Source organism: Bufo gargarizans, chromosome 4 (assembly GCF_014858855.1).
Source record: "Bufo gargarizans isolate SCDJY-AF-19 chromosome 4, ASM1485885v1, whole genome shotgun sequence".
In the NCBI taxonomy this organism is placed as follows: Eukaryota; Metazoa; Chordata; class Amphibia; order Anura; family Bufonidae; genus Bufo; species Bufo gargarizans.
This window is the reverse complement of record NC_058083.1, coordinates 110478722-110506242: the sequence shown is the minus strand read 5'-3', so window position 1 is coordinate 110506242 and position 27521 is coordinate 110478722. Positions and strand designations below refer to the sequence as shown.

General features: G+C 44.2%; 1 protein-coding gene across 1 annotated transcript in view; it reads right to left on the bottom strand.

Annotated features, from left to right (window-relative positions):
* The window catches only part of FARP2 (FERM, ARH/RhoGEF and pleckstrin domain protein 2), a 126196-nt gene that overhangs the window by 68122 nt on the left and 30553 nt on the right, over window positions 1-27521 (bottom strand). Inside the window, exon 3 of the mRNA XM_044291023.1 lies at window positions 17277-17381. Coding sequence (XP_044146958.1) covers window positions 17277-17381 — 105 coding nt within the window. The remainder of the gene's footprint in view (window positions 1-17276; window positions 17382-27521) is intronic.

Genomic DNA, 27521 nt, shown 5'->3' with positions numbered 1-27521 from the left:
GATTCAGTGCGGGTGCAATGCGTTCAACTCCCGCATCGCACCCACGTGGAAAACTCGCCCGTGTGAAAGGGACCTTAGAGTCCCATCTTTGTACACATATATCACTGACCACACAGGTGCTATATGGATCCACCACATCCATATACCTTTAAATACACACCTCTAGGATTAGATGGAAAAACACACCAGATCACTCACTCTCAATACAGTTCCTTTATACATGAAAACGCTGAAGCATCTAACCTCCTGGTATCTTGCCACACAACGTTTCGGATGGCATGCCCTTTCCCTCTTGCATGAGGAAGCACTGATCCTAGATAGTGGCGGTACCAGCGCTGATCAGATAGTTATCCCCTATCTTTACAGTAATGTAAGCCGACACTAGCTGTGGATCTAGAAGTCACATGTTGCTCCTAGAAGCCATTGGTTGAGGAACACTGCTTTAGGACAACTTACAAGCAACACAACCCTGAGCCTTGTTCTCAGTGTACAAGTGTACAGCATTTAGGTGGTGATCACATGACACATCTGAACACATGGCCATAGGTCCCCACTCACCTAATGGTGCTCAAAAGTGTCTGCTTGGCCTTCAATGGACATACCATTTTTTCTTTTCTTACACTTTTATAGAAAAGCACATTGTGGCAATGGTTGATGTATGCCACAGGATGCTATATAGTGGCACGTACCAGAAATATATGTTATGGCATACTATTGAAGTAAACCACAGTGCAATATCAACAGAGCTTTTTCTTAGGCCCCATGCACACAGACATACAGGGAGTGCAGAATTATTAGGCAAGTTGTATTTTTGAGGATTAATTTTATTATTGAACAACAACCATGTTCTCAATGAACCCAAAAAACTCATTAATATCAAAGCTGAATATTTTTGGAAGTAGTTTTTAGTTTGTATTTAGTTTTAGCTATTTTAGGGGGATATCTGTGTGTGCAGGTGACTATTACTGTGCATAATTATTAGGCAACTTAACAAAAAACAAATATATACCCATTTCAATTATTTATTTTTACCAGTGAAACCAATATAACATCTCAACATTCACAAATATACATTTCTGACATTCAAAAACAAAACAAAAACAAATCAGTGACCAATATAGCCACCTTTCTTTGCAAGGACACTCAAAAGCCTGCCATCCATGGATTCTGTCAGTGTTTTGATCTGTTCACCAACAACATTGCGTGCAGCAGCAACCACAGCCTCCCAGACACTGTTCAGAGAGGTGTACTGTTTTCCCTCCTTGTAAATCTCACATTTGATGATGGACCACAGGTTCTCAATGGGGTTCAGATCAGGTGAACAAGGAGGCCATGTCATTAGATTTTCTTCTTTTATACCCTTTCTTGCCAGCCACGCTGTGGAGTACTTGGACGCGTGTGATGGAGCATTGTCCTGCATGAAAATCATGTTTTTCTTGAAGGATGCAGACTTCTTCCTGTACCACTGCTTGAAGAAGGTGTCTTCCAGAAACTGGCAGTAGGACTGGGAGTTGAGCTTGACTCCATCCTCAACCTGAAAAGGCCCCACAAGCTCATCTTTGATGATACCAGCCCAAACCAGTACTCCACCTCCACCTTGCTGGCGTCTGAGTCGGACTGGAGCTCTCTGCCCTTTACCAATCCAGCCATCAAGACTCACTCTCATTTCATCAGTCCATAAAACCTTAGAAAAATCAGTCTTGAGATATTTCTTGGCCCAGTCTTGACGTTTCAGCTTGTGTGTCTTGTTCAGTGGTGGTCGTCTTTCAGCCTTTCTTACCTTGGCCATGTCTCTGAGTATTGCACACCTTGTGCTTTTGGGCACTCCAGTGATGTTGCAGCTCTGAAATATGGCCAAACTGGTGGCAAGTGGCATCTTGGCAGCTGCACGCTTGACTTTTCTCAGTTCATGGGCAGTTATTTTGCGCCTTGGTTTTTCCACACGCTTCTTGCGACCCTGTTGACTATTTTGAATGAAACGCTTGATTGTTCGATGATCACGCTTCAGAAGCTTTGCAATTTTAAGAGTGCTGCATCCCTCTGCAAGATATCTCACTATTTTTGCCTTTTCTGAGCCTGTCAAGTCCTTCTTTTGACCCATTTTGCCAAAGGAAAGGAAGTTGCCTAATAATTATGCACACCTGATATAGGGTGTTGATGTCATTAGACCACACCCCTTCTCATTACAGAGATGCACATCACCTAATATGCTTAATTGGTAGTAGGCTTTCGAGCCTATACAGCTTGGAGTAAGACAACATGCATAAAGAGGATGATGTGGTCAAAATACTCATTTGCCTAATAATTCTGCATTCCCTGTAGTAACATAGTACATAAGGCCGAAAAAAGACATCTGTCCATCCAGTTCGGCCTGTTATCCTGCAAGTTGATCCAGAGGAAAGCAAAAAAAAAAAAAAACTGAGGTAGAAGCCAATTTTCCCCACTTTAGGGGAATAAAAAAATTCCTTCCCAACTCCAATCAGGCAATCAGAATAACTCCCTGGATCAACGACCCCTCTCTAGTAACTGTAGCCTGTAATATTATTACACTCCAGAAATACATCCAGGCCCCTCTTGAACTCTTTTAGTGAACTCCCCATCACCACCTCCTCAGGCAGAGAGTTCCATAGTCTCACTGCTCTTACCGTAAAGAATCATCTTCTATGTTTGTGTACAAACCTTCTTTCCTCCAGACGCAGAGGATGTCCCCTCGTCACAGTCACCGTCCTGGGAATAAATAGATGATGGGATAGATCTCTGTACTGACCCCTGATATATTTATACATGTTAATTAGATCTCCCCTCAGGCGTCTTTTTTCTAAAGTGAATAACCCTAATTTTGATAATCTTTCAGGGTACTGTAGTTGCCCCATTCCAGTAATTACTTTAGTTGACCTCCTCTGGACCCTCTCCAGCTCTGCTATGTCTGCTTTGTTCACAGGAGCCCAGAACTGTACACAGTACTCCATGTGTGGTCCGACTAGCGATTTGTAAAGTGGTAGGACTATGTTCTTATCACGGGCATCTATGCCCCTTTTGATGCAATCCATTATCTTATTGGCCTTGGCAGTAGCTGCCTGACACTGGTTTTGCAGCTTAGTACAGTAGTTTCTTTGGGGCGTATTGTGGCAGTTTTTCATTGGATGCCTCTGTAGTTAATCACACAAACGCGCGTACTACGCGTGTTTCCAAAATACAAAAACGCCCCAAAATACGCCTCAAAAACGCCCAATAAAAACGCCTGTAAAAAGCGCTTATCGAATACGCTCAGGTGTGAACCCAGCCTTAAACCCCATCTGCCACTTCTCTGCCCAAGCCTCCAATCTATCCAGATCCCTCTGTAGTAACATACTGTCCACTTCAGTGTTAATTACCTTACACAGTTTAGTGACATCTGCGAAAATTTATATTTTACTGTGCAAGCCTTCTACAAGATCATTAAAGGGGTATTCCCATCTTAATGATCACTGTTAAAGGGGTTATCCCATCATAATGATCTCTGTTAATGATTTGACAGTGATCATTTTTGTAAATATACTTTATTAACAAATCCCCACCGATTAGGATAAAATTCATCCCCACTTACCTGATTGTTGTGACTCGGTCTCCCCTGGTTACGACCACTGCTCTTCTCCAAAAGCCGGAAGGTCGCGCTTGCCCAGAAGACGTCTCCTTTTCTCCCGGCCAGTCCGCTCGCTGTTCTGAACGCGCACGCTGCCGCGCATGCGCGACGGTGACTTCTTCCCGGCCAGAATAGTACAGAGCTACGAACGCGCACGCAGGCTCTGTAGGAATAAGTCACCATTGCGCATGCGCGGCGGCGTGCGCATTCAGTCCAGCGCGCGGCACAGCCGGGAGAAGACTTCAATCAAGATGAAGCCCGCCCCCAGCCAGAATCCAGGAAGTGAACGCGCGGTGGCAGTAGGTAAGTATGAAACCGCTAAGTGGGATAACCCCTTTAAATCTGTTAATGATTTAACAGTGATCATTTTTCTAAATATATTTAATTAACAAATTCCCACCCCTTAGAAGAAAATAAACAGATACTTACCTGACTGTTGTCTTCCGTCTCCCCTGGTTACGGCCACCGCTCTTCTCAGGAATCGCGGTGGCCGCGCGTGCACAGACGACTTCTTCTCTTCTCCCGGCCGGCGTGCGCGTTCAGTACCGCGCGCGACGCGGCCGGGAGAAGACTTCAATCAAGATGGAGCCTGCCCCCTGCCGAAACCAGGAAGTGGACAGCGCACCGGGAGCATGTAAGTATGAAATTGAGTGTTGAGAATACCCCTTTAATAAATATATTGAAGAGAATAGGGCCCAATACTGACCCCTGAGGTACCCCACTAGTGACAGTGACCAAATCTGAGTGTGTACTGACATGTCTGTATTTTCAGTCTGCAAAATATAGATCCCATCCATGGGCACCCTGTACACTGACTATTCTAGCAATAAGGACCATGGAAGGGATCTACTGTATATTTTTGTGGAACGGCCACATGGATGCACATGGAAAGCGGATAGCGGATAGCACACAGATGAAAAATACGGTTGTGTGCACGAGGGCTAAATCTCACTTTTTTCTGCAATGCCTTGAGTGTTTTATCCTGAACTAGTTTAACATTAGACTTTTGATGTTGTCTAGAAATGTGACCACTTCGATGCATGCAGCTAGTTTTTATCTTCTTTTCTGAAATATTCATTTTCCAGCCGCAATTATAATGTGCAGTTAATCATGATCCTCTATAATAATCCAGTTCTTTGAACTATTGTTCTGTAACTGCTGGCAGTTTTTACTTAGAAGCGGTTTGACAGCACTGATATGGCATCTGCAAGGATTTCCGGAGATTCCACAGAAGAAAAAAAAAAGACTGATGTTGCAATTAGAGAGGACTCCCCTGCATAACGGAAACGAGACTGATCTATTTTGCAGCCCATAGACTTATATTATGACGGAATGACAAACGGAATGCCTCTAAAGGCATTCTGTTATGCATTCAGTCATAGAATTGCGTTATGGTCCGTGGTAACAGAATCCATAAAGCAATTCACCTTTTACTAACAAACGAAGACGTGTGAGGGTATTTAATAAGCGGAAATTCGCTCATCTCCAGTTGCCATAATTAAGGAAATACCGTACTAGTACTGACATCTCTGAAATCGCAACGCTCGGCAGAATATCTTGGCAGTCGCACATAAAAATGAGTAAAGAGAAATACAAAATTAAAAAAATGTTTCTTTTAAGTGTTGGCGTGCTGGGGAAGTACATAACGCATTGCAGCAGGGGACTGAGTGGATACACATTTTGAGTAGAAGTAGTACTGAGGACAGCAACCAACCCATGTCGCCCTTTTTCCCACAAAAGTTTTACAGCTTGAGGCCTCTTGCACACGAACGTTGTGTGCTCGTGGCCATATTGCAGCCTGCATATGGTGGGTCCGCAATACATGGGCATCGGCTGTGTGCACTCCGTATCATGGATGCAGACCCATTAACTTGAATGGGTCCGCAATCACGGAGATACAGAACAGAAGCACTACGGAGTGCTTCCGTGGTGTTTCTGTCTGTGCCTCCGCATCGCAAAAAAATTTAACTTTTTTTGCGGTGCGGACGGATCAAGGACCCATTCAAGTTGAATGGGTCTCGAACTGTCCCGGCCGCCGGACGGACATTGCCCGTGCATTGCAAATTTCGGTCCCCAATGCACAGAACGGATGCACAACGTTCGTGTGCAAGAGGCCTGGATCAATAAAACTATTTTCCAATGGATCCAATCGGACCTCAATGTACTTTGTTCCCCAAATGGACCACAATACATGATGAAGCTCTAGATGCTGTCTCCATTAGTCCTTTCCTTATTGCCTGTCCTTATCTCATTCATGTAAAAATACCTTCATTACATATGTAAATTAGCAGATTCAAGTCAAGGGGTGGAAAGCTAGACGCAGAAGTCAAGCTCACCACACCCCTAATCTGGCCTCTCTGGTTTGATTGACATCCCTGCGCAGAACAAAATCTCGCACATGCAATGTAAACTTTTGAAGCCAGCACAAGTTCTCCAGATGTTACATGCGGGTCAATCATAAATTATAGTAGTAGAAATGTGAAACGTACACGGCTTGGGGGATGAATTTAAAAGGACTATTGTATTTCACCTTGTCATTAAACATTTGCCCGCAATAGTGGGTCTTTTAGAAACACTAGTGTCCCCAGAGAAGGTGGACTTCATGAAAAAGAAATGGGCTTAATATGCTTTTCAGCTAACTCCCGAGGCGTAAGTGTGTACGTGCACAGGGAGTTAGACTATGTTCCATTAGGCCAGAGGATCGATACAGAAGGTAGATTTGTATTTTTGCATTACCAATGGAATGGGATGGTCTGCATCCTTGTGTTTGTATACATACCTCCACCCTTCTTTTTTTATGCTATGTCCCGTCTGGCTGACTTCGTAAGTTATAGGTGCCCGATTCTAGTTATGGGGGATTTTAATAATGTAATGAACCCAGAGAAAGATAGAGTCTCTGCCTTATCCGAAAGAAAGATTAACTTAGGAGGGCCAACTCTATTAAATAGAGTCTGTCCGGAAATGGCATTAATAGATATATGGCGACATTTATATGGTGATAAAAGAGCGTTTTCTTGCTTTAGCCGCTCATATGCAGCGATGTCAAGGATTGACATAGCACTTTCTAGTCCGGAATTCCTTGATATATTATACCGAATGAAATACAAAGCTCATAGTATTTCTGATCATTCTCCTATCTTACTGATGGTTAAAGAGAGGGATGCCATTCGGAAGTTGAGGAGATGCAGACTGAACCCACATTGGATGAACCTTGTTAAAGAGCAAGAAAATATAATCAAAGAGATTAAAGAGTTCTGGTCGCTAAATATCTGCTCCACTCATACCCACTTTGTGTGGGACGCTTTTAAAGCGTTCCTGTGAGGAATATATATATATATATATATCTAAATTAAATAAAGAGAACCAAATCTGAATTTGCTAAAAATGAGCAATTGATAGAAGATAGGGTAAAAGCCTTACAAATGGAGATTATTAACAATAATAGAGCAGAAGTCCAATCACAATGGAACAAAGCAAAGTAGGACTACAAAAATTATCTTATAGAAAAGGCCTAGCATAGGGTTTTCTTCTCTGGACAGAAATATTTCTGCCAGGCAGGAAAACCTGGACGACTCTTAGCCCTTATAGTTCAAAATCAAAAGGGTAACAATAAGATTAAGAGTATTATATCTTTGCTTTCTGAAGAGATCAAGCAGGAGTTCGTAGCGTACTTCTCTTCCCTATACAAATCTGATTGGGTAGAGAATGAGAAAGATTTTAAATAATTTTTTGATAATGTCAAATTGTCAAATATTGAGATAACAGAGGAAGAAAATGCCTCATTGAATCAGCCAATTCAATCGAATTAATTATTTGAGGCTATAAGATCTATTCAGGGAAATTCTTTCCCTGGCTCGGACAGACTCCCGTTTGAGAATTATAGATGTTACAGGGAGATTGTGCTTCCTTCCTGTTGCTGTCAACTCTCAAGATGAGATCCAAAATGCTGTCACTATCAGTGAAGCAAGCCATCATTAGGCTGAAAACACAAAACAAACCCATCAGAGAGATAGCAAAAACATTAGGCGTGGCCAAAACAACTGTTTGGAACATTCTTAAAAAGAAGGAACGCACCGGTGAGCTCAGCAACACCAAAAGACCCGGAAGACCACGGAAAACAACTGTGGTGGATGACCGAAGAATTCTTTCCCTGGTGAAGAACAGTTGGCCAGATCAAGAACACTCTCCAGGAGGTAGGTGTATGTGTGTGAAAGTCAAAAATCAAGAGAAGACTTCACCAGAGTGAATACAGAGGGTTCCCCACAAGATGTAAACCATTGGTGAGCCTCAAAAACAGAAAGGCCAGATTAGAGTTTGCCAAACGACATCTAAAAAAGCCTTCACAGTTCTGGAACAACATCCTATGGACAGATGAGACCAAGATCAACTTGTACCAGAGTGATGGGAAGAGAAGAGTATGGAGAAGGAAAGGAACTGCTCATGATCCTAAGCATAGCACCTCATCAGTGAAGCATGGTGGTGGTAGTGTCATGGCATGGGCATGTATGGCTGCCAATGGAACTGGTTCTCTTGTATTTATTGATGATGTGACTGCTGACAAAAGCAGCAGGATGAATTCTGAACTGTTTCGGGCAATATTATCTGCTCATATTCAGCCACATGCTCCAGAACTCATTGGACGGCGCTTCACAGTGCAGATGGACAATGACCCAAAGCATACTGCAAAAGAAACCAATGAGTTTAAGGAAAAGAAGTGGAATATTCTGCAATGGCCAAGTCAATCACCTGACCTGAATCCGATTGAGCATGCATTTCACTTGCTGAAGACAAAACTGAAGTGGGAGGCACATATGCAAACTGTTGTAATTCCTACACCATTCACCTGATTTGGATGTAAATACCCTCAAATTAAAGCTGACAGTCTGCAGGTAAAGCACATCTTGTTTGTTTCATTTCAAATCCATTGTGGTGGTGTATAGAGCCCAAAATGTTAGAATTGTGTCCCAGTATTTATGGACCTGACTGTACATGGGAATTTGAGGGAAACAATGCCCCATAAGTAGAATGATACATCTGGTTTGGAACAAAATTAAAATGGTTCTTGGAACTTCACACACATTACAGTTCACTCATTTATGGCGTAATAATAGTCTTAAAGGGCTTCTGTCACCCTACTAAAGTGGGGTGACAGTCTTAAAGTATGACGTCTACTTGCTGGTTACAGGAAATATCAAATACGTCCCACAGCGCAAATTACCATCGACCAGTCGCCAGAGTCAGGATAAGAATCTTTTATTGCAGCGATACAACGCGTTTCGGGGAATCACTCCCCTTCATCAGGTACAAAAAGCTGCACAACTTAAACAGCACAAAAGTGCACACATTTATACACACAAAGTACCGCCCATAGGCTGGTCACAGGGTCAAAGGGGGGTGTTGCCTGATTGATTATACAACAGATATAATGTGTAAAACAGCAAGTCCTCATAAGGGACTGCTGGTGTACACATAACAACTATATTCATACATTGTTAAACGAAAAATCACAAAATTACATACTTCCATAGTCACGTGACTTGACGATGTCCACTAAAAAAGGAAGAGGAAAGGGGGGGGGGGGAGGGGGGCGGGGAGCCGGCCCTGTGGTAAAAAATAATTTGAAACACATGCGCTTACTGATGACATAGTATTAGGTGTTCTATAAGCAGGTGCGGGTCACGTGATCGGGATTACAAAGGAAACACTCCGATGGAAGGGGAGGCAAGGCCGAACACGTGAGAGTCGTTGTTCAGGTTACAGGGACGCTTGGATAGTAAGAGGAGACAAGGTCAGGTCACGTGAGGACCGTTGTCTAGGTTACAGAGACGCTCCGATGGCAGGGGAGTAGTCTGTTCTATGGAGGGCGTGTTTTGTATTCCGGCTTCATCAGGTGATGTCAGGCTAGATCACGTGGAAGCCGTTACTTAGTAACAGAGACGCTCCAACTATATAGAGCGATCCGCTGTTTATAGAGATCAATCTGGCTTAGAATAAAGAGGCAAAATCGTTAGTGTATATTAGTGCACTAAAGACAAGGGGAGGTGGGGAAGTGGCTCCCGAAAAAAGGGGGGAGAGGGACTGTATATATGTGTGCATGTATATGTACACACATATACAGACCTGCATGTATGCAAATACACAATAGTATTAAATGCACATGAAGTGGCATAATGATTGACTAAAATGTATAAATATAAATATAAAAAAGAAGAAATAAAATGGAAACATATGCATAATCACACACACATATATGTATGCCGTGTTATATACACACGTTTCCACTACTAGATCACAAATTACATAAGAATGAATTAAATACAAATTCCACATAAATGCCACATAAAATGAATAATAATTTTGATGATAATAAGAATAATAATATTATTTCCTGGGAAATATATATGTTAATATATCAGACAATCCAAGTATATAATTCACACTGAACCTTATCACCATGGCAACTGTTGCAATGGGGGTGAGTCTATAGGCACATGCCTAGAAGGTGCACATGTCCATCTACACATCCCACCAATTGTCTATCGATATAGTTAATATCTAAAACCGTTATAATAATGTTAATATTAATAATATAACCTATTAATGGCCCAACAGTTCATAGGAAAGAACATTGGTGGATCCAATGAATAATGTATATCTATACATAGTGTAATCAAGATGATTCCCATTCCTCTGGCTCTTGCATTTGTTGTTATTATTATAATGATGAATTGCAATGGATCTACAAATTAATTTCGAATGCCTCATTTAAACCCTGAGGATTCAAACTGTTCAATTTATAGATCCAGAACATTTCACGTCTCTTGATAGTTTTCATGATGTTCCGACTATCAGCATAAATCTGTTCTATGGGTAGAACAGAAATACTCGAGAAAAGGCCCTGATGTTTATCTGTAATATGTCTTGATACACTATGCTGCCTAAATTGTTTCTTGGTGTTTGAACGATGTTTGTTTAACCTATTACGCAATGTTTGTGTAGTGCGTCCCACATACTGTAGTCCACACTGGCATTCGAGTATATAGATCACATTGTTTGATCCACAATTCATTGATTGTTTGATGTTGAAAGACTCGCCAGTAGAATTATTACAAAAGGAAGTGGAACTACGTATGGATAAGCAACACAAACATTTGGGTTGTCTACATTTCGAACTACCCAATGAAACTACAGTTGGCACTGTTGTTCTATTATAATTGGGTTCACGTAGTTTACTGGGCGCCAACAAATTTTTTAAGGTTTTTGCTCTCCTAAAAATCAAGGGCGGGCAAGTTGGTAAAGATTTACCTATAAATGGATCTTTTTTGATAATGTGCCAATGTTTAGAAAGGATGTTTCTCACCTCTTTATGATTGCTACTGTAAGTGGTAATGAAATTACTTGCTGGTAGCCGCCGCAAAAAACCACCATCTCGTCCTGTTGATTGACAGGGCCAGCCGCGATCTCCTCCTCCGGCCGGCCCTGTCAGCATTTCAAAAATCGCACGCCTGTGTTCATTCGGCGCAGGCGCTCTGAGATGAGGAGGCTCGCCTCCTCAGGACCCCCTCAGTGCGCCTGTGCTGATGACATCACCGAAAGAGAAGACTTCATCGGCGCAGGCGCACTGAGGGAGTGCTGAGGAGGCGAGCCTCCTTATCTCAGAGCGCCTGCGCCGAATGAACACAGGTGCGCGATTTTTGAAATGCTGACAGGGCCGACCGGAGGAGGAGATCGTGGCTGGCCCTGTCAATCAACAGGACGAGGGGGCAGTTTTTTGCGGCGGCTACCAGCAAGTAGACGCCCTACTTGCTGGTAGAGACCTGATTTACATATTCTAAAAGTTTGTTTTCAGAAGAAACTGCTGAAGGAAAGTAAGTAAGAGCATTATATTTTCATATATCGCAGTATAAGGAATTTAACTAGCCCCCCCCCCCCCCCAAAATATGACTTTAGTGGGGTGACAGAAGCCCTTTAAGGAATTTATGTTATGGGAAAATTGTGGTATTACACTAGTAACACATTTAGTCACATCCGGGAATATTAGATCCTTAGAGGAATTGTGCCCTGACATAGAATTTGATTCACTTTAATTTAGGCCTCTTTCACACTTGCGTTGTCCGGATCCGGCGTGTACTCCACTTGCCGGAATTACACGCCGGATCCGGAAAAACGCAAGTGTACTGAAAGCATTTGAAGACGGATCTGTCTTCAAAATGCTTTCAGTGTTACTATGGCAGCCAGGACGCTATTAATGTCCTGGTTGCCATAGTAGTAGCGGGGAGCGGTATACTTACAGTCCGTGCGGCTCCCGGGGCGCTCCAGAATGACGTCTGAGCGCCCCATGCGCATGGATGACGTGCCATGTGATCACGTCATCCATGCGCGTTGGGCGCCCTGACATCACTCTGGAGCGCCCCGGGAGCCGCACGGACAGTAAGTATGCTGCTCCCCCGCTCCCCACTACACTTTACCATGGCTGCCAGGACTTTAGCGTCCCGGCAGCCATGGTAACCACTCTAAAAAAGCTAAACGTCGGATCCGGCAATGTGCTGAAACGACGTTTAGCTTAAGGCCGGATCCGTATCAATGCCTTTCAATGGGCATTAATTCCGGATCCGGCCTTGCGGCAAGTCTTCAGGATTTTTGGCCGGAGCAAAAAGCGCAGCATGCTGCGGTATTTTCTCCGGCCAAAAAACGTTCCGGTCCGGAACTGAAGACATCCTGATGCATCCTGAACGGATTTCAGTCCATTCAGAATGCATTAGGATAAAACTGATCAGGATTCTTCCGGCATAGAGCCCCGACAACGGAACTCTATGCCGGAAGACAAGAACGCATGTGTGAAAGAGCCCTTAGATATCACCAATTAAAACATGCTTTTGCTTGTACTAAGAACAAGCATTATTTTATTATTCAAGTTTATGAATTCACAGACTTTTGTTATAATTTTAAGGCAACTAAGGTGTCTATTGCACAAATTTATAAAAGAATTACGAAGAGATTAGGTAAGGTGATTAAGTATTAGGCCTCATGCACACAGACATTGTTTTGCGGACAAGAATAGGCAGTTATATTAAAGGCTTGCCATGCCGTTCCGGAAATTGCTGAACGCACATGGACGCCATCCGTGTTTTGCAGACCGCAAAACACACAACGGTCGTGTGCATGTAGCCTAAGAGTGAGAAAAAATGGGCACAGGAGATTGGCACTAAAAATACATTGGATTGGAGGACTATATATAAGAATATAAAGAGGGCATCATTATCTAGTAGTTTTAGGCTTATTCAGTTTAATATAGTTCACAGATTATATTACACTCCGCTATTGCTAATATAAAAAACAGGATTCCAGATGTCGGAAATGGAAAAGAGAACAAGCAGATTTCATTCACTTGCTCTGGAGCTGCCCCATCATTCAGATATATTGGGATAAGATTTTCAATGAAATTAGCATCAGAACTGCCCTAAATCTTCCACTGGAAATTGTGCCAGCTGTTCTAGGATATTTTCCGCCCTTGAATATAGGTTAAAAGGTAAAAATGACTTGGGTGAAAGGGCTATTGCTCACTAGTCATTATTGCGAGAAATTGGGGGTCTGATAGACATCCTGATATGGAGGAATGGAAAGACCTAAGACTTAACTAATAAGGTAAAGAATAATGAAAAGTATGTGCCAGAGGGAAAATAGATATGGGAAGGACATGGGCAAACTGGTCCTAGATGCTTCCCATGGTGGAAGTGCTGGTTTCAAGTGGCTCCCTTGACCTAGCTGGACTTTACATTGAAGGGCTTATTCCTAGCTTGCTGGCTCCCGGGACAATGAGGGGGGCGGTTTTTGGGGATGGGAAAGGCTTCAAGGGCCTTATTGATAATAATGATATTTGGCTGGAATTTTTTTGTTTACATATTGATAATTGTATCGGTCTGAGAAATGCTTCTATATAGATTATGATGATGTGTTATTGTACTTGTAAGCACTTTTCTATAAAAGAAAAAAAATGTATACAATAAAAAGAAAAAAGCAGGGCGCAGACGCGAGATGTACCAGGCACTCAGGGCTGGCAGGAGGATGCAAGCGCTGCCTGGCCCTGTCAATCAAGACTTGGAGGGAGGTGACAGAGGTGGGAGAACGGAGCCTCTAGGAGCAGGAACGCCCCCCCCCCCCCCCCCTTCCCCCAGAGGCGAATTACCATATTATAAAAGTTAGATTTCTGGAGTAACGGGGGCATAGATAAAAGTAGGAATAGGCTAGTTCGGTTTAGCTGACATTAGCACATCACTAATGTCAGCTAGTTTAATTTAGGTATTTCTGGTGACAGAAACCCTTTAAAGGAGTGTCAAAATCACTGGATACATATCTTCTCTGCAGGTACTCGATTATAGACATTTGTCTACACTGATTTTGGTAACAACCATATTACATTCATTAAAGGGGTTGTTCACCTTTGGTGGCCTTCCTGTCAGACCCCCACCCCCCCATGTCACTGTATTTTCAGAGGGAAATACTTAGGCTACTTTCCCACTGGCGTTTCTGGGTCCGTTTGTGAGATCCGTTTCAGGGCTCTCACAAGCGGCCCAAAACGGATCAGTTTAGCCCCAATGCATTCTGACGATGCAGAGCCAAACTGATCCGTTTTTACTGACACAATATGGTGCAATTGAAAACGGATCCGCCTCCCATTGACTTTCAGTGTAAGTCCAAACGGATCCGTTTGCATTATCATGAACCAAAAAATTATAATAATACTTTATTTTTTTTTGTTCATGGTAATGCAAACGGATCCGTTCTGAACGGATACAAGCGTTTGCATTATAGGTGCTGATCCGTCTGTGCAGATACCAGACAGATGCGCACCTAACGCAGGTGTGAAAGTAGCCTTACTTGCTCTCTGCCGCTAGGTTCTGGTTTCTTTGGCTCCATCGATCTGGTCTCAAAGAGTCAACATTCAGTTTGTTGCATGTCATAAAGCCGCAGCAGTGACATATCCCCCATGTGTCAATTCTCTAGATCCTGTAAATGGCTGCAGTGACCACATGAGCTGCGGAAAACCAGATGCTGACTCGCAGAGACCAGAGCGAGGTGGCAAGGGACGTGGGGAGGACTAGCAAAAAGGCCTTCGAATGAGAACAACACATTTAGGGAGCAGTAAATGGAAACATTGGAACATTTTTTTATATATCTGTACAGTGTACGGACAATCCTGGCGCTATAACAGGAAATCAATTAAATCCATGTTAAAGAAGCACTCCAGCTATTTTTCTCTAGCCGATATATTGCAGTATAGACTATTATTAAAGGGGTTATCCAATATCTAAAATATCCCACCCAAAGCCCAGGCCCCTTGTATGGATTATACTTAGCTGATCCCTGGCCTCCATGTCGCTCCTGATCACTGCATAGCCGCCACATCTCCGTCCCCGTTGAGGCCTGCTATTGGCTGCTCCTCCAATAGCCTATCTTTTGATCTGAGCGACAGAAATGCAGCGGCGGCCGTGCAGGGATCTGGAGCGATGCAGGTGCCGGGGAGCAGGTAAGTATAATCCATACAAGGATCCTGGGCACTGGATGGGATATTTTAGATATTTTACATATCGGATAATCCCTTTAAAGAATGATATGTAGGGATTTGTGTACACCTGTTTTAGTTGAGGTGCATTTATGGGTTGCAAAGGTCGTACTACATTTTTTCCGGAAGATTAAAAATACTCCTCTTACCATCTTTGAGGAGTATTTTTAGCCGAGGAGGAGTACGAAAGCTGCAGTTATTCATATATATAATACGTAGGCCTATATAACATTAAGGGGTGGCTATTTCTGCAGGGAAACCATTACTAGTCGCCTGTATAATGTCTTCTGTGCAGAAAAAGCTAATTGTGACCATTGTAAATTTCTCTCTCAGAAGACTGAACCCCTACCATTCTTTAAGCACCAAATCTGTCACGCAGGGATCCGCGCGGTAGATTGTGCAAAACTCAATGCAATAAGAATTGAACAGGGACGTCTGGTCTTTGTGCAGGGAGCAGTGGGTGGCATAATGACACTGGGTGGCTTGGTGGCAGCAGGTGGGGTCTGGGACAAATGCACAGGAGGCATATATAGGACAGTCTTGTACACAATATATTGGACTGTTGAACAGTGTAGTGTACCGTATAGTCCTCTCTGTGATCTCTGTGCTCCATACATAAACCATACGGGAAAATAGACCTCTCAGTGGTCCAGGGTACCTGCTTTTATAGACCTTTGAGACTCTATTAACACTACTATCAACATAAGGTCATCTAGAGAAACAGCAGTTTTTTTTTTATTCTTTTTTTTCCTTTAGGCGTTTAGTTATTAGAGCAATCAAACGAAAGCTATGTTTTAACATAAGAGTCAGAAACAGGGATTTGTTTAGACTCTTGGTTATTAGTTTTTCCATTCATAAACCTTCACATTGAGCTCCCAGCAGCAGATAGAAGCCGGCAGGGTACGCTGGGACATCACTTGGGCACATGGTCTTTGCTCAGCAGAGGCTCCGTTCCCACCATGATGCCCCTGGTACTTCCGCACCCGGTAATGGTGTGGGGGTGGCGCGCTCCCCGTTTTCACAATAACTGAAAAGGAATCTGATGCTGCGTTCAGCGCACGGAAGAAGGGGGGGGGGGGTGAAAGGAGCGGCTAATGGCATGGCAGCCCGCCGATACTGGCAAATCCTGCCTAATAACAAAGCTCTGTACTGTGCGGAGCTCTGTTATTGGAGCTTTCAGGCACCAACAGTATTGCTGCGCTGCCTGTGCCGTTCACAGCGCTAAGAGCGCTCATGAATGGAAGTGAAATTATCGTGAATATTCATACACATTAGATATTTTTTAGGGAGTAAAACTGCCTGCCTGATGGGTTGTCTACTATCTTGAGTCATTCTTCCCTCTTATGTGGTTCCACTAATGCAGACTACGTTTCCCTTCATGCCTCTTGCTTTACAGAGACAGACAAAAACAGTCTTATCACACTATTCTGCTCTAAGTCCTAAGGGCACCATGGGAAAGATCAGTAACACAGAACTGATGTCCCCTAATTCACACTGCAGAGTCTCTGGACATGTTATGTGATGCAGCTTCAGCCCGTCTCTCCTGCCTACTGCTTGTGATATGTTCAGCTCTTACAAGCAGGACACAAAAATGTGAACCTATGTATCATAGAATACACTGGAGATTTGGCACATGCCACACCCATACAGTACACACAGGTAGTGGGAGTCAGAGGAATTTTATGATTGCAGCTAATTATTGAATGGACTTAGATACTATATACATAGGGGAGAAATTATATCATCATCAGCACTCTACACATGAAGGGACATACAGAAGAGCAAGGAGGGCAACACTAAGCAGGGAGGGAAGGTTTTTTTCAGATGCAGTTCACAGGAAGTCAGCTCCACAGGAGAGCACGCTCTGGATTGGTGGTCAGACTGAAGGGGGGAAAAAATTTAAAAAGTATGGGTGCAACTGAGCTGGGAAGAAACACATGATACTGCTAGAATATCGAAGGTGAGTTAGCATTATAAATCCAAAAATAATATGCCAAGGAGAGGTCCACATATTACTCCATAGCGGTGTAGACAACAGCAAAACTACCATGCAGTAAAAATAAACACTTGACATATATAAACTTAACATACCCATTGAGACTGTGCCGTCTGGAACTCAATGCCAAAATAGTCCGTCTCCACCACATTGAGATGAGTGAACACTTGGCTCAGCAGGGCCTGGCTTGTGGTCTTTGGCTGCACAAGACAAGCAGAGGTTTGTTAGGAAACAGAGTCCAAAAACCATGCATCGAATTATAATTAAAGTCCTTTAAGACTTTTACCTAATATATTGTTAAGGCTCCATTCACACGTCCGCAATTTCGTTCCGCATTTTGCGGAACAGAATTGCAGACCCATTCATTCCTATGGGGAGCACGATGTGCTGCCCGGACACGGAACTGCGGATCCGCACTACTGTTCCGCAAAAAAAATACAGACATATTCTATTAGTGCCGGCAATGTGCGGTCCGCAAAATGCGGAACGCACATTGCCGCTTTCCGTGTTTTGCGGCTCTGAAAAACACTTTGCGGACGTGTGAATTGAGCCTAAAACTCATTCCCTCCTAAAACATAAAAAGTCACCTGTAATGGATGCCATTGTAGCACCTTAAAGGCCTGTCACCTGGCTCATAAATGAAACCTAAAATAAACCTAATTTATGATATGAGCCTATGAAAGCTGTGTGACCAGTCCAGGAGACGCTGTAAAGTGGATTGGTTTAGGAAGTCATAGGAGGAAGAAAAAGACATAATTAAGAAAAGGCTGAATAAAGACAGCACAAAAACTGCTGAAAATTTACGTGGCTGTGTGATGGGAGGATTTCACCCTCTGGGTTGAAGCTTATGATAATTGCCCCCTTTTGACACAAAATTATCCAAATTCTATAACATGAGTAAGTAGTCATCATAACATCAGATCTATTCTCTGAATTTTGCTTAAAGGTTAGGATAGGCGATACCCGTTAGGCTTCATTCACATTACTGTTCAGCCTTTCCGTTCTCCTGCTGTTTAGGAGCAGGAGAACGGAAAGGACGGATTCGGCACATAACTGAGCCTAACGGATCCTAAGGATCACATAGACTATAATGGGGTTTTTTAGGTGTCCGCTCAGACGATGACTTTGGAGCGGAGAGAAAAGTAGTGCATGCAGGACTTTTGTCTCCGCTTCAAAAATCTTCTTTGTGCGGAAATCTAACGGACCCCATTATAGTCTATGGGGTCCTTAGGATCTTTTCAGCTCAGTTATGTGATAAATCCGTCTTTTTTGTTTTCCTGCTCCTAAACAGAGCAGGAGAATGGAAAGACTGAACGATGATGTGAACGAAGCCTTAGGACCTTCATGTACAAATCACTAGAAAGGGGACCTGTGGAGTCTGAATATAATGGCAGTTTTTGAATGGAGCGGCAGTGGACACGCTTGAGAACTGTGCAATTTAAACTCCTTCTCTCCATGGTCACACAGAGAGGAGGAAAAGGGGTGGCTCACCATCCCCATTCTACTGAGCAGTGCGGCCTCCAGCCACCTTGGAATTTTGCTCCTTGAACTAGTCAAGGCACTTGTCATCTCTCCTGGCATATATCTGAGTAAATACTGGCATTCCCCTTGAAATGAGTTCTGGAACATATTTTCTTAGAATTCTACGATGGGCCATTGCTCTATTAATTCTCCAGGAAATAAATTGACCACTTGCTGTTAACGGTTGAGGCGTGTTCCTACACAGTCCAATCTGGGCTGACAGTAGGAAACCGTGTAGGGATTCATCCTTTAGACAAGGGGAATAATGACACCTAGTTGTCAATTTATGCATAAATGTTTTGGAGAAATCATACAGGAATGCAGACTTCCAAGGAAACATGTTTCACAATTGGTATTTCCATAGGCAGTACAAGGACTTACTAGAATAACTCTGTTTAAAAAGGACAACTCCAGCCAAACCTGAAAATACACTGGGCGATGTTACTAAAAATCAATCCAGGTTACATGATCTCCACACTGTATTTAGAAGATCTAACTATGCTTTGGTCATTAAAAATGGGAACAGATCCGGGAGCTAAGATCACTCGGTGACACTGGGAGCCCACAGAAGGCTGGTTTAAGCACAATCACAAAGTGCACGGTGACACACGGAAGCTAAATGCCAAGTATTCACAATGCACATGCAGCATACTGCTCGTACAAGACATCTCCAGCCTTGGATAGACTTTGCTGCAGTGAGGGGCATCAATCAGGATACACAAGGCTGGGTAAAGGCAGTAGGCACTGGCCTCTTCTCTTGTCAACACCCAACAAACATTTTTATACTGATTTACACATGACGCTCTATAGCTGGGTTGACAAGTGACTGAAAACCCAGCGGAAAAATCTGCTGCACACTGCAAGTATTACATGCACATTTACAGCGGAAAAGCCATCAGATTTCACCCTCTCCCATGCAAAGGGTGAAATCTGCAAGAGCATGGGCAGACTGGGAACTTAAAGTGGCCCAAGGAAAATACCTAAAAGTGGCCCCATGTTGTAGGTGGGTCCAAACTGACAGAAGGCGGGGCAAAACATATGTAGGCAGGACAACATTAGTAGGCGGGACAACAATACCATAGTGCAGAACAAAATACCGCCCCAGCAGACCCAAAAAACCCCAGTGCAGCACAAAATACCGCCGCCTTCATCATAGTATGAAACATTATCATTGTTCTGAAGACGGCAATATAGTTGAATTCCATTTTTTGTGAATAGATTCAGTAAAACGTACCCACTCACTGACAAAAAAATAACGCATCAAGAAGGAGTTGTTGGGATCAAATGAAACGTATGTGTGAACGCAGTGATGATTTATGTAAGTGACTACAGTATTAGAGCAAAAGGAGAAAACTGGAAAATTATTTGGAAAACTGGAAAATTGACAGGAGACTCTAGTTCCCTGTTGGGCCACCTCTAGCCTGGATACAAGATGAGATATGGTTGGGCATGGAGGCTCTGTATGGTATCCTTGCGGCACATTTGCTCACAGATGTTACAGCTGGGCCTGTAGATCCTTCACACTCCTAAGGTGCCAAAGCTGGCATCCCAGCTGATTCCATAAATGCTCTTCAATGCAAAAGGTAAGATCTGCGTAAAAACTGCATCAAATCCACAATACGTGCAGCTACAAGGAAGTCTATGTGAAATGTTTCTGTTAGACCGCACCAGTGTGACCGACTGTGGTATGCGATGGATCCCCAGATCATCACTCTAGAACTTGGGGCAGTATGTTGTTACACAGTAAAGCCAGGATTGAAGCGCTCACCATGAGGCCTCCTTACTCTAAGACTCCATTCACACGTCCGCAATTTCGTTCCGCATTTTGTGGAACGGAATTCTGTTCCCGAAAAAAATAGAACAAGTCCTATTCTTGTCCACATATTCTATTAGTGCCGGTGATGTGCGTTACGGACGTGTGAATGGACCCTAACCCGACTATAGTCAGATTCCAAATAGGACCTGGATTTGGTTGCTGAAGACAATGAGGGAGATTTATCAAACCGGTGTAAAGTAGAACTGGCTTAGGCTACTTTCACACTGGCGTTCTGGCTTTCCGTTTGCGAAATCCGTTCAGGGATCTCACAAGCGGTCAAAAACAGATCAGTTTTGCCCTAATGCATTCTGAATGGAAAAGGATCCGCTCAGAAAGCATCAGTTTGCCTCTGTTCCGTCTCCATTCCGCTTTGGAGGCAAACAGATCCGTCCTGACACACAATGTAAGTCAATGGAGACGGATCCGATTTCTATGACACAATCTGGCACAATAGAAAACGGATCCGTCTCCCATTGACTTTCAATGGTGTCCATGACGGATCGTTTGGCTATGTTAAAGACAATACAAACGGATCCGTTCTGAACAGATGCAGACGGTTGTATTATCTGAACGGATCAGTCTGTGCAGATCCATGACAGATCCGCACCAAACGCGAGTGTGAAAGTAGCCTTAGTTGCAATCCACTTGCAAAGGAGCGCTGAAAAATGAAAGGTGGAATCTGATTGGTCGCTATAGACAACTAAGCCAGTTCTACTTTACACCAGTTTGATAAATCTCTCCCAATACATTTCCAGTCTGCAGAAGTCCCGGTTTCTCTTTCATGACACCACAAGTGACAGTTGCTGGCTGCCAATGACAGGACATGTTATGGGCACCAGACACCAAATCTCCTTCTGCTAAGCGCCTGTAAATGGTCTGGGCAGAGACCAGGATGTGTAATCAAGGTGCCACCTAAGTATGGATGGTGGATATGAACTGTGGGAGCTGCTCGTGTTTATCAGTGGATCAAGTTATCCTTTCGACCGGTGGTCTGTCTGAGCCGCCCGAAGCCTGTTCGCTGTATGTGTGCCCTCATGTAACCACTGCTCCCATCACCTCCTAACAGCGAGGTCAGAATTCATAGAAATGACTATCCTGCTTCTCCACTCCAACGAAGCCCCACTCTCAAAGTCTGTCCACTGGGCAAAATCTCTTTGAGTATGTCGTGGCGGCATGTGTAGCAGTCAATCTCTCACCAAGAGGTACACTACCCCAAAGTACACTCTGAGAGCCTTTTTATAGGACAGCCAGGGGGACGCACTTTTACGCCCTCTTGTGGCAAGACCCAGTGCCACACCTGTAATCATTTGAATATCTGCCTGTCGAGTTTTGCAGCGATCCAACATCTGGGTGCATTATTTTTTTTGTTAATGAGTGTACATTTAAACATCTACTCTTTTTATGCACTGGCGCCATGTGGGCGGTGCCAGTCAGTGATTGTCAGCCTTTTCCTGTATGCTTAGGCTAGCTTCGCACTGGCGTCTACAGATCCGGCAGGCTGTTCCAAAAAATGGTAGAGGTTATTTTCCGTAGCAGAATTGATTATGGATTTAATAGAAGAAGTCAATGAGAAAGCCGAGAAACCTCAGCCAAATACTCTTCTAATAAGGCCTCATGCACACGACCGTGTCCGTTTTGCGGTCTGCAAAACTGGGGATCCATAAAACATGCATACCAGCCTGTTGCATTCCACGGATCAGCATGTCCTGCCCTTTGTTAGAAATGCCTATAATTGCCCACAAAACGTTCTATTTTTTTTTTTTGCGAAGCCCCGGAACGGACCTACGAATACGGACAGCGCTCGGGTTTGCTGTCCGTATCTTTTGCGGACTCATTGAAATGAATAGGTCCGTACCCGATCTGCAAAATATGCAGACTGGACGCTGACCAAAAATGTGATCGCCTGAATGGACCTTACTCTTTTAAAAGATCCTCTAAATCCTCCATCAAAATCAAGCTGATTTCGGCTACTATCGACTACTGATCTGCTGCTCGATGTTCAGCTGCTGATTCTGCTGTGTGAATGGAGCCTAAATGGCTGTAACATAAAAACCAGTGAATGTCCACAGTACAGCCTGCCAATTATAGGTCACACTAAAAATAACACTGAATGACTCTTTAGGGGGCAATGAAAGAACACACAGTTTTGGCTCCTTTAGACCTTCTGTAGCCAAAGGGACCTCAGAACATTTCGGAGGATTGCACTGGACTTAGGAGACCGAGCGCTTCGAGCATCTGGACACAATTCTCTCTGGAATTCAGAAAATTCCCCTATAAATGGAAATAACAGAATCTGCCTGTGAGAGGCCAGAGAAATTCCACCGCATTAACCCCCTTATGACCACTAACACAATCTGTCATCTGGGTGGACCAAAGTATGGCTGTCACCATAAATGCCATAACAGACACCGGGATTGATGACAAAGGCCTGTGAGCAACTGACGAGGAGCGATGCACTTCAGCACCAGATTTCAGAATTATTACAGGAGTTATCCCATGATAAATGATATTACAGTACATGACAATATCCTTCTAACAAAGCTAGAACCCGCCCTGTACCTCACATGGATCCGGAGGCCCCCCTTCCCCAATTAATTGCTCTGATAGATTTACTTCAAGCTGGCAGCTCTGGGGGCATGTCCTTTCTCAGGGCGTGTGTCCTTTCTGCTGCAGCCCTCTTCCTATCACATCTCAGGTGGTGTGTCCTTTCTGCTGCAGCCCTCTTACTATCACATCTCAGGTGGTGTGTCCTTTCTGCTGCCGATCTCTTCCTATGACATCTCAGGTGGTGTGTCCTTTCTGCTGCCGATCTCTTCCTATCACATCTCAGGTGGTGTGTCCTTTCTGCTGCAGCCCTCCTACTATCACAGTTCAGGGAAGGGGTGTGTGCCCTTTCTGCTGCAGCTCTCTTCCTATCACATCTCAGAGGTGTGTCCTTTCTGCTGCAGCCCTCTTACTAGCACAGATCAGGGGTGTGTCCTTTCTGCTGCAGCCCTCCTATCATCACAGCTCAGGGAAGGGGTGTGTGCCCTTTCTGCTGCAGCTCTCTTACTATCACATCTCAGGGGTGTGTCCTTTCTGCTACAGCTCTCTTACTATCACAGCTCAGGGGTGTGTCCTTTCTGTTGCAGCCCTCTTACTATCACAGCTCAGGTGGTGTGTCCTTTCTGCTGCAGCCCTCCTACTGTCACAGCTCAGGGAAGGGGTGTGTGCCCTTTCAGCTGCAGCCCTCCTACTATCGCAGCTCAGGGGTGTGTCCTTTCTGCTGCAGCCCTCTTACTATCACATCTCAGGTGGTGTGCCCTTTCTGCTGCAGCTCTCTTCCTATCCCAGCTCAGGGGTGTGCCCTTTCTGCTGCATGCCTCTCCTTGTAACGGTCAAAGCTTCTAACTGAAGATTTGGCTATTGGCAGCTGAAGGATGGGAGAGGTCGCTGTTGATGCATGTTTTTTTTTATTTTTTTTTATCGGGGGGGTTGGCCAGGAGCTATGGTGCACAGAGGGTATAGGGTCCTCCATGCACTTACACCTGCATTTGCATAAGGATTAAAACCCAATTTTCTCCATAATGGTTTAACTGATCATCTAATGAAAGGTATGCTTTTAAAAAAAATCTGCAGAATCAGCCCTAACCAGGTGTATGCGGGTTGATCCTGCTGACTGTGGATAAGTCACCCATACTTATTTCCAGAAAACCCCCTTTTAAATAATTGTACAGCACAGTTCAGTGTGACGTGGAAAATCCTCATTATATACAACACCTCGGTCTTTACATACAAAAGCCATATAACCAGCAGTGTGTGCTCTTTCCCAGTGCCCTACACGTCCACGGATCCAGCTACCTATAGGAGTCTGTGTTTTGTGCATTCCTGTTGTTTGGAGGGTTCATACAGGATGAATGATTACTGTAACTGAACAGCAGTCTATAGTCTGCAGAGGAGTACTGTCTGGCAAACACAAGAAGTCTGGGATTGCTTACGCTTCTGTTTTCCATTTTCGTAGGAGCAATTCTGTTAATGAAAACGTTCCTTTCCCCACAATCGTTTGCCGGAAGCAGAATATCCGACTGCAACCAGGAAGCATTAAACTGGGAGATCATTACCTGACAACCTTTTCTGTGCAGTAAGCCCATAGGCTGAGGCTACATCTAGACCTTTTTTTCACACTACAAAAAAAAAGTTAAAAAAAAAAACAAACGAAAAAACCTCGCATTGTGCAGCTTGAAAATGCCGCAGTTTTCAAATCGCTGCAGCCAAGTCCGTATTGCTGGAGAGATTTAATTGCCAGAGATAAAAATCGCTGTGAAATCGCTGCAGACAAGTGAGTAGTAGCGATTTTATCCAATCCCTTCATGTTGGGATTTTACAGCGATTTCCAACTTACTTTTCGCTTACATAGAGATAAATGGAAATCTCTTGCCAATAAAATGGCTATGAAATCGCTGCTTAACCCCTTGATAAACGCCCATTGACTATATACATCTGAGCGGTCAGCATATCTCTCTGCGTCCATACAGAGACTGTACCTGCGGGAGCCTGCTATCAGTCACCATTGCCTACCCCATTCAAGTGGAGTGTGGTTACTCTGCACCGGGCTACGATCAAGAGCGCTGCAGCCCCTTCAACCAGCTGATCAACTGGGGTCCTGGGAGAGGGACCCCCACTGATCTCATATTTATGACCTATCCTGATAACATTACATTGCGCAACCCCTTTAAAGGGGGTTTCTGACTCTAAACTCTAGATAGGTCATCAGTACCTGGTTGGTAGGGGTCTGACACCCGGGACTCCCACCGATCAGTTGTTTGAGAAGGCACCAGCGCTCCTGTGGGCGCCGAGGCCTTCTCTCAGCTCACCAACCACAGTGCCGTACATTGTATAGCCGCTCTCAGCCCCACTCACTTCTATAGGGCTGATCTGCAACCAGGCCATGTGATTGACATATGGTGATTTCAGTGGACTGGGAGCTGGAGAAGGCTGTAGAGCAGTGATGGCTAACCTTGGCACTCCAGCTGTGGTGAAACTACGACTCCCAGCATGCTCCATTTATTTCTATAGAGTTCTGAGAGCAGCCAAGCAAGGGGGGAATCTTGGGAGTTGTAGTTTTACCACAGCTGGAGTGCCGGAGGTTAGCCATCACTGCTGTAGAGCTCACAGGAGCGCCACTGCCTTCTCTAACAGCTGATCGGTGGTAGGTTATCAGTTAAAAAAAATAAAAAAAAATAATAAAAAAATTATATATATATATATATATATATATATATATAAAAATCCCGGAAAGCCCCTTTAATCTCTAGCGATTACATTACTCCAACTACGCACTTGGCCTCAGCCATTTGGAAGCAATTTTCAAGATACCTTTTTGTAGTGTGACAAACAAAATAAAATAAATCTCCAAAACCTGAAAGCCCAGCCTTTCTCCCAGGACATGAACACATTCCCTCTCGCTATCTGGGTGTGTCCCATCTGCCTCCCTTTCCCCTCATGACTGGAAGCCTCCTAGCAGGAAGCAATCAAGCAGCTATTGAAATCACGGCCATTTCCTGCGGCTGCCCCAGAGCACAGTGTACAAGTGCACTTTACTTCCCGCAATACGAGCCTTCTGAAGACAACTTTACAGGTTTTAAACATGAACTGACCTTGACCCCTTAAGCCAGGGGTGCACAATGACAATTTGTGTGCCCCCCAACCATCTGGTCATATGCTGTGGCCTGGGGGCTTTTCCATGTTGGGGAGAAGTGGCACGTAGATGTCCTTGACGGAGATGTGAACATGGCCTTATCTGGAGAATGGAGGTACCCTTCTCGGCCATTCACTTCCCATATTGGAAGAGACCACACATGTATCCAGCTCTCGGAATTGTGGGTTGTGCGAGTTTTACCACAATGAAGACATCACACATAATCATGGTCAGGAGACCCCCGTTCCACCGATATATGGGGATCCCAGAGATGGGCTCACAGTTCAACAAGTGGGGGTCCTGAAAGTAGAACGGGTATCTATCAGATATATGGTAAATTTCTGACATGCCAGATGTTCATGCCCTCTAGATTGGTTATATCTGGCAATGTGCCCACGTGGTATGATCTGGTCTTTGCACTCATCGCTCTGATAGACACTACAGTCACCTATGGCTGATACAGAGGAGTAATACGCTGCATTCAGGTTCTGTTCACGTCAGAGCCCTCTATTTACTGTATATGCAAGGAAAATGTATTCATACGGCTCCATTCACTGCACAGATACCATTAGAATGTCCCCTTTGGCATCTGTTGGGCAGGTATACATCAATATACCTTTCCTTACTGTATAAAACAGCATAGTAGATTGCACTACTCTGTGCAGAGATATCCAGCACAATACGCATATCTCACAGTATACCGTTTTTTTTTATATGTTGCATATGCCACTGTATACCCATGCAGTGACATGATGGAGCCTTCCGGCAGATGCCTATATTGTTCACTCCTGGGGACCTTTTTTGCAGACCCTCCAGGGTGGCCAGACCCGCATTGGCCATCGTACTTACCTGATCCCTGCCACTGGGTTCTGGCTCCATCGCTCACCCTTGGGGTCTCCCAGAGTCAAAACTCGAATTGATATGGGTTAACATGGTTGCTGCAGCCAATGACTGCAACCGTGATAATATGACACATGGATGACAGGTCACCACGTGGCTTGTCTTTGGCTGCAGTGGCCACGTGACCCACTTCAAACCAGATGTTGACACAGGGGCAGCTGAAACTAGCGGCGCCCAAGGGGAAGCAAGATCTCAGCAGTGGGGATCAGGTAAATATGATTGCCACCACGGGTCTGGCCACGTTGGGGAGTCTGCAGAAAATGTCCCCAGGGGGTGAACAACCCTTTTAGAGCTGCACTGTCAGGAGTCTTCTCTAATTATGTTAGTGTGGCGCTGCAGTCCACGTTGTGTACGGTATTGCAGTGTAACTGTGGGCGCTGACAGCAGGGTAACAGGGAGGATGGGGGCAGTAGGAAAATTTTTTTT